We start from the raw sequence: 8,258 nt of genomic DNA, 5'->3' as shown, positions 1-8,258 counted from the left end.
TTCCCGCATTCATCCTGCTATTGTCTGCACGTTTGCTTTGTCGGAATCAATCACTAGACCCACTCCTCTACCCACCACCATCCTTGCCTTTAGAGGAACATCAATATTCACATAAAAATTTAAAATCGGTACAAAGAGCTGACTCCCCACTTTCTGCCCTACAGGCCTTTTTCTTCCTTGGCCCGAGTGCAGGCCTGTCTCCCGAGCGAGTCCCGGGTGGCGCCGTCAATGCGGCCCTGTGTGTCCAGGCCCCGCGGGCTGCAGAGCCAGGAGAGGGAGACGCAGGCCCCGCCCCCGCCCCCGCCCCCGCTCCCACCCGCGCCCCGCCCTCGGCTCCCATTGGCTGCCGGGCTCTCGGGGGGTGCCGGTCACGCCCCCCGCGAAAGGATAAGAGGCTGTTTCTGCCCTAGTCCCGGCATTCAGGACGCCGAAGCCAGAGGTACCCGGAGCGACAGCCAAGGACCACTGACGTGAGGACACTCAGGGGAACCTGCTCTGTTGTTTGGGGGGCAGGACCCGGAGGGTGGGCTTGGGAACTGGGTGGTAGTTTAAAAACCCCTTTAGGGTGGTGGTTTAGTCGCTAAGCCGTGTCCGGCTGTTGCAACCCCATGGACCGTATAGCCTGCCAGGCTCCTCTGTCCATAGGATTCTGGCAGCATTTCAAAAGTATGACTCTCCTCCTGCCTTGCGGACACCGCTACCTCAACTCCAGGCAGCAAGATTCATCCTACAGAGATGAATCACGTTCTCCCGGTGATTCATCAGAGTCGGGGAAACGTCGGGTCTTCGGCTTGGGTGTTGCTGCAAGGCGGCCTCTTGCTTAATTCTTTAAAGAGAGGGTTTGCGTCCTCCGCGGAGCGGGGACAGGCGCCCTGAGCTCGGAGCCGGCGTCTTCGGACGCCCTCCCCCAGGTCAGAGTGAGTGAGGAGGTCTTTGCAATTAAATTACAACCGAGCCGAAGAAATTGGAAGTCTGTGGTAGGTTTAATCATCCTCAGGTTTCTTGGGGAGGTAGGGCTCTTGCCTAGAGGGATTCTCACATCTGTGATGTGAGCTTCTGAGGAGCTAACGCCCAGCAGTTCCCCTGTTTTCGAAATGAAAGATTAATGTAGAATATTCACGGAATGCAGCGAAAGGAGAACTGGATATTTGATTTCCAGTTCTCTTAAACAATTTTTAACCATCAATTGGGAAGACTTTAACAGGAAAAACTGGTAAAAATTAATTTGTAGTGTGTTTAATGAAGAAAACCAGATTTTATGGCGTTTTCACATATGGGATATATATTTTATGCCTTTCCTTTAAAAAAAAATCCCGCTAGTCATACTTCATACAAGTATTTTAGCCTCGTCTTTCCCAGTCATCATGAAGCTTGAGAAGCATAAGGACTATGCAAAAGTTTCTTAAGTTTTTTGTTTTCTTTTTAAAAAAATTAATTGAGAACTCTAGTGCAAAGGATAAGAAAGTATGAAATGTTAAAGATTTAATACATCTGAATTGTTCTGTCTACATGTGATATTTTTAGGGACTTTAGAGCAAAACAAGTATACTGATTATTAATAGGGTAAGTTTAGCAAAGATCAGGCCAAGGCAAAAATCTTCAATCCTTTTCCTTTGAAAGTCAGAAGTAAATAAGAATTTAAATCTTATATTCCAATTTATTTTTTTTAATGTAAATGATATTCAATACTGGAATGGTTTTTCAAAAATTAGACATAATTCTTTATTTTTAACTATGACACTGCAAAGATTCTTTAATGATTAGAACTCGAGGCCAAAAGCTGGCAAATTTCTCTGGCTGAGCGTCGGCCGTTTTGTGAAACAGTTGACAAGCGGTCCTTTGTATACTGCCTGTTTCCCAGGGTTGAACAGCTGTTTCCTTGGCTTGCAGATTGTGTGGTAAAAGGTACATGTTGTGGAAGAGACAAAAGCTTCCTACCTTGATAAATGCAGAGAAAAGGCGCCATTCTGTCATTGGAGGCAGTGCCGCCAAGAATACAAAGTGCCTGGAGGTGGTCCAGCCTCTGCCCACATTGGTTCTGGCATCAGAGCTGGTATTGGGAAGAAAGACATTTTTCCTCTACCCTTCTAAATTCTTCTCGCTGGTCTAAGAATTAAATAAACATGAGACAGGTAAACAGGAGAAATTCAAATCAAAGTTTAAAAACATATACATGGGAGAGACCCAGGAAAACTGTCACTCACCAAAGTGCCTACCTTTAATACCATCATGAGCTCAAGACAAAGGAAGATGTTGATAGCAGTGGTTTGGAGCTTCAGAGGGGAGGCAAGCAGTTCAAACAAAGAGGGTGAACCAGTGTGTGCTGTGCCGGCAGAGGTGATGGGACACAGAGTGGACTCAGGTCTCCTAGCGTTTTCCCCCGCCCTCCCTTACCGCTGGCCCACATTCCTTGCTGACCTCTCTCTCTGGTGGTTGCTCCGCTCCTGTAATAGGCCCTCCATCTAAATTCCGATTCAGGCAGCTTCGGGGAATTTCTTCCTGAATCTTGGGGGCCTTGATTGTTTTCAGATGAAAATAATCTGCATCCCAAAGAGACATTTTGGAGTGGCAAGTCTTGCTCCCCTACAATAACTTCATCAAATGATTGTATAATACCTTCAAATTCAAGGTCACTTTCCTTGATCTTTTTCAAAAAAAATTGTGGCAATTCTACCATATTTATTTTTTCAGTTGAATTTTCTAGCTGTTTTTTGGTCATGTTCTTCACCCCCCCCCAAAAGTCAGAAATATTTTTGTTAAAAATGAGTTAAATTTATATATCCATTTGAAAGAAAGTTCCTACATTTTATGACCTCAGTAGCTTTTGGAAGGACCTACACTTTTCTTGCTAAACTTATGCTTAGAAATATGTGTGTGCTGCTGTAAAACAGGACTTCTCTGCTACATTTTCTAACTGCTTATTGACAGAACATAGGAATACTATTGACTTCTGTATCCTTATTTGGCTCCTGTTCACCGTAATTAATTCAAAGCCTTGCTCCCCTGCACTGTCACCTCATCTTGCAGTCCTGCCAGGACAGGGTGGGGAGTCTCCTAGGGATGGGGGAGGACTCAATCCCCTTCACTGCTCTTCCTCTGTATTTTGGTTGAAGTTTCCCCCAAATGCAACCAGAAGCCAGAGGGCTTGGGAACAGAAGACAGAGAAGGGAGGGGTGGCAGGGAGCAGGTTCAAGGGGTGATGAAAAGCCACACCCTCTAAGCCCAAAAGGGGAGGTGAGCCAAAGCCAGTTGCCCCCGATGGTAAGGTCGGTGTAGGTAACAACTGCTCTGTTCTACAAAGCATCTTTTTTTGTGGGCCCCAGATGTCTGAGTTAGAGAAGGCCATGGTGGCCCTCATTGATGTCTTCCATCAATATTCCGGGAGGGAAGGTGACAAGCACAAGCTGAAGAAATCAGAACTGAAGGAGCTCATCAACAATGAACTTTCCCATTTTTTAGAGGTGAGTCTTGCTTTTTAAAACTAAACTAACCTGCTCTCCTGTCCCGTTGTAAGACCATCTGTCCATTTTCTCTTCTGAGCTGCCCTGAACATGGCTCCAGGTTGGTGTCAGGACTCATCTGCTGTTTCTGAAAATGTGTTTGCACAAGTAAGCCCTCAGTACAGAGGCTGGCTTAGGTGGGCCCCACAATTTTCATTTTGTGTACAGTAAGAGCATCAAGGAAAAACTACTGTCTCAAACGCAAGAATACAGGTTCTTGGAAAAACCTAAGGATATACAGCAATAGGGTGGCTTCCCCATTGGCCTAGTGGCAAAGAATTCTGCCTGCAATGCAGGCACTGCAGTAGATGCAGGTTCAGTCCCAGGGTCAGGAGGATCCCCTGGAGGAGGGCATGGCAACCCACTCCAGTATTCTTGCCTGGAGAATCCCATGAACAGAGGACCCTGGCAGGCTACAGTCCATGGGTCGCAGAGAGTCAGACACAACTGTAGCGACTAAGCATGTACAACAATAACAATGACAAAGTGGGATGGAAACTATACCACGGCTTATCACACACTGAACATGCAAGAAGACTGTTAAAAATAAGCTTTTGCTCTTGGGAAGAGGACTGTTTCGGCTTTCTCTACATGGTTAGATCCATCACAGTGAGAAGATGCCAGGTATTCCTGAGCTCTCAGCATAGTCGATGCTGGGAGAGATGCAGACCCCAGGACCTGGCTCATCACCAAGAGGCCACAAGCTGCTCATGAGAGAAGCCCTGGGGCCTTGCAGGGGGCCCTGTGGGGTGAGGTGCCCTGGTGGGAACTTGGGAAGCTACATGAGGACATCTGATGAGCCCCACTGCTCTGGCAGCTCCCCTTCTGGTGGATGTGTGTCCAGATGCTCTGCTGAGGACTCACTTCCCCACTCACAACCTTCACTGCCCTTGGCTCAGCCACACGTCATCTCTGCTGTATCTGTATTGTGTATTCAAGGCAACGAACTGCAGTCCACCTGGTACCTAATATTCCCTTGGTGCCCAGAACCGAGGTTACTGAAGTGATCTTGCACCCAGAGGAAATGGCCATACAGTGCACCAGTGTACTCATGTCTGACCAGGAGGTAATTCCCGGGAAGACATGAGAGCCCAGCCCACGTGGTGGTGGGAGCTGTCCTCCTGGGCAGGCTGGACCTTCGTGCAGGATGAGCCACAGGCTCCATGCCCCGAGTCTGCAGGGCTCTCCCCACCCAAACACTCCACGGCTACAGATGGCACCACCATCAGAGGAAGTGGCCTGCAGACTTCAGGGAGCATTCCCTAGTCTGATTCTGAAGCTGGTTTTCCCAGGCACCCAAGTTCTCAGCGCGGTAACTGCCTGCTCACACTTTTACTTACCTTGTTTCCCGCCACCTCACCTAAGAATCAGAAGGTCCTGGATTCTTCTGTGAAAAGAATTGTTGCAGTGAGACAGTGCTTATCAAGTGCAGCTCAACAAATGAGCTACTGTCATTAATTATTGATTTAAAACAGAGAAAAAGCTTAGCATGTGGGAAACACAGTTTATAAAATAAAAGTAAATCATGGTAAGTATATCAAGGTATCATGAACATTGTTGGCCTGGTTTTTATGAAGTAGTTTCTGTTTGGAGGCAAATCTTTCCTGTAATTGAAATTAATCTTTGGGCAGATGTTTATAGGTGCCACTCAACCCCTCACAGGAACCTCAGTCTTTTACATGTTGTATGTCTGAGGCAGCCATTGTGCGTTATACTCGACTTCTTCAGGCCAAGCGCTCCTGCCCTGAGGACTGGGTGTTCGGAAGAGTCGGTGGTATTATACTCCTCTTCAGCTCGTGTGCACGTCTTTCCTGTTCTGTCTCTGTCCTCTGTTTCACCACTCGCTTGACTCCATGTTGGGCATAATGTCAAGAAGAGTCCCAGATACCTCGAAAGCAGCTCAAGTGCCAAAAGACATAAGAAGTTAATAAATTTAGGGCGTGTTCCCGAGAGTTATTTCAGCCAGAAACTACTTTCAAAACACGAAAATCCACTGGAAGCCTTCACATAGGGTCTTCCACATGCAGAAACAATGAAAAACTTATAGGAGCCAAAAGTTCATTTTTGCTTTCAAGGCATTTGCATATAATGTGCTCAGGCTAATCTAGACTGTACTCTTCCTTTCTGTTTTTTTTTTTTTTTTTTTTTTAAAAACACAAACAGCCTGCAGTTTTTCAGATCCTGGCTGTTCCATTCAGTCTTTTAGTAGCAAGATCCCACTGCACCTAAAGGAAAGTAGAAGAGAAGGCTTAGACCCCTAGAGACCTCTGCCAACCAACAGCCTCCTGGTCACTGGAAAAACCCTTTCTGGAATTTTGCATTTCATGTCTTAGGTTGTTTCTAAGTTAGTAATAATAATAATTATTATTTTTGCTCTGGAAATTTTTTTTTGGCTGTGCCATGTCTTCTTTGTTTCACAGGGCTGCTCTCTAGTTGCCGCAAGCAAGGGCTTCTCATTGCCGTGGCTTCTCCCGTTGTGGAGCACAAGCTCTTGGGCACGTGGGCTCGGCACGTGGGCACTGTGGTTCCTGGGCTCTAGAGCACGGGCTCAGTAGTTGTGGTGCAGGGGCTTAGTTGCTCTGAGGCATGTGGGATCCTCCTAGATCAGGGATCGAACCCACGTCTTCGGCATTTGCAGGTGGATTCTTTACCCCCGAGCCACCAGGGAAGCCATTAGGTTGCTTCTAATACAAAATTATTAAAGCCAGCCAACTTCTGATCTTGTCTTTGTGGCCTTAATGTTCATTTAGAAGCAAGCTGGACAACCTGTCTTATCTCTCTCAGGAAATCAAAGAGCAGGAGGTTGTGGACAAAGTCATGGAGACACTGGACAGTGATGGGGACGGCGAATGTGACTTCCAGGAATTTATGGCTTTCGTTGCCATGGTTACCACTGCCTGCCACGAGTTCTTCGAACATGAATAAGGAAGAGAAAGCAGCGGAGCTGTTTCTGCAGCAGAGACGAAGTTTGACCAGGGGAACGGAGGCAGGGCTTGCAAGGCCGTAGGAGCTGAGCTTTCTGTGCTGTAGCTAATTAGGAAGCTTGATTTGCTTTGTGAGGGAACAATTGAAACCTCTTTCCAAGGACCATTTTTAGTGCCCCCAGCCTTCTGTATTACTAGGCGTAGTATTAGCTTTCTGGACCCAGGGACTCTTGGTAACTATAACTTAGGAAAGTCATTTCTCAGTCACAAAGCATGTGCTGTGTTAGCTGTCCAAGCTGTGGAGACCTCTCACCTAGAAAAAACAAATTGACTACCAAAAAGGACTGGAGCACTGTGGATTCCACATGCTGCCGCTACATTTAAAAACACAAAGCTTTGTCCACCATCCTTTGAAAATGTTGCCCGTCATTAAATCTTCTCATCACTGGAGCAAATGAAACCTGATGTGGTTGGGTGGCCTGACAGTCTGTCCCACCTACCAAAGAGCATGGTCACATTTAGAGCCCTTTCCAACAGATGAGCTGTGATGTTTGCGTATGCAGTTAAGCTATGGAAAATCTGTCTCATAAGCTGACAAGTGCTGACATTATAACTGTAGTAAGAACTGAGAATCAGACTTCTGCATTTAGTGGGGTTCTCCCGACAGGACCACACTTTGCTGGATCTCTGGGATTTGGGGCAGGGGAGCAGGGGGCTCAGGGCAGGTCACAGCTCTGCCCCTGGAGATGGCCGTACCCAAGCACCTGCGCCTCCTATTCTGTCTGTAGAATGGAGGTTATGATGGATGTGTCTGATGTGTGGTGAAGGTCATTCTTAATCTGTCTGTGCAGACAGGGTCTGCTTCCAGCTGTTGGTGAAGCCAGGGAATTTTATGACCTTTATGCTTTTGTAGCCACCAATTCAAAAAAAAAAATCAAGTTACAAATATTAAGAATCACTCCCAGGAAAATTCAAATTAAGCATTAAGCTTATCCATCCTTTTTCTATTATTTTTTTTTTTAAGGACACAAACTTGGAAATCATAAACTAATTGGTCGCTTGTAACTGCATTAAATAAAAAGCACTGTAACAAATCTGCTTGGTGGTTAAACATGAAATAAAAGCTGTATTCTTGCAAAACTGGAGAAAGGTGTAAAGTCCACACAGCCTGTCTTCATCAGGGCTGCAGATATGGCACCCTTCCCCCCAAGCCTGGGTTGAAGCTTAGGTGGGGAAGAGGGTGTGACAGAGCAGGACTTGAGGAGGGACAAAAAGGGAGGGGTGGGAGGGGTGGGTCCATTGGAGAGACATAAAGGGGAAGGCTGTCAGGTCAGTTCAGTTCAGTTGCTCAGTCATGTCTGACTCTTCGCAACCCCCTGGACTGCAGCACACCAGGCTTCCCGTCCATCACCAAACTCCTGGAGCTTGCTCAAATTCATGTCCCCCAAGTCGGTGATGTCATCCAACCATCTCATCCTCTGTCGTCTTTTACTCCTCCTGGTTTCTATCTTTCCCAGCATAGGGACTTTCCTAATGGGTCAAGTTCTTCACATCAGGTGGCCAAAGTATTGGAGTTTCAGCATTAGTCCTTCCAGTGGATATTCAGGACTGATTTCCTTTAGAATTGACTGCTTTAATCTTCTTTCAGCACAAGGGACTCTCAAAAGTCTTCTCTAACACCACGGTTCAAAAGCAGCAATTCTTTGGCTCTCAGATTTCTTTATGGTCCAACTCGCACATCCATACCTGACTACGGGAAAAACAATAGCTTTGACTACACAGACCTTTGTTCGCAAAGTAAAGTCTCTGCTTTTTAATATGCTGTCTAGGTTGG

The 8,258-nt window shown here is 46.5% G+C and overlaps 1 protein-coding gene across 1 annotated transcript; it reads left to right on the top strand.

Annotated features, from left to right (window-relative positions):
* Positions 367-7,569, top strand: S100B (S100 calcium binding protein B). The gene is made up of 3 exons (XM_005675677.3): positions 367-470; positions 3,324-3,461; positions 6,285-7,569. The coding sequence occupies exons 2-3, from the start codon at positions 3,324-3,326 to the stop codon at positions 6,423-6,425; spliced, it is 279 nt and encodes a 92-aa protein (XP_005675734.1). The 5' UTR covers positions 367-470; the 3' UTR covers positions 6,426-7,569.

The sequence above is a fragment of the Capra hircus genome, chromosome 1 (assembly GCF_001704415.2).
Source record: "Capra hircus breed San Clemente chromosome 1, ASM170441v1, whole genome shotgun sequence".
NCBI classification, from domain to species: domain Eukaryota; kingdom Metazoa; phylum Chordata; class Mammalia; order Artiodactyla; family Bovidae; genus Capra; species Capra hircus.
This window is presented reverse-complemented; position numbering and strand designations above follow the sequence as displayed.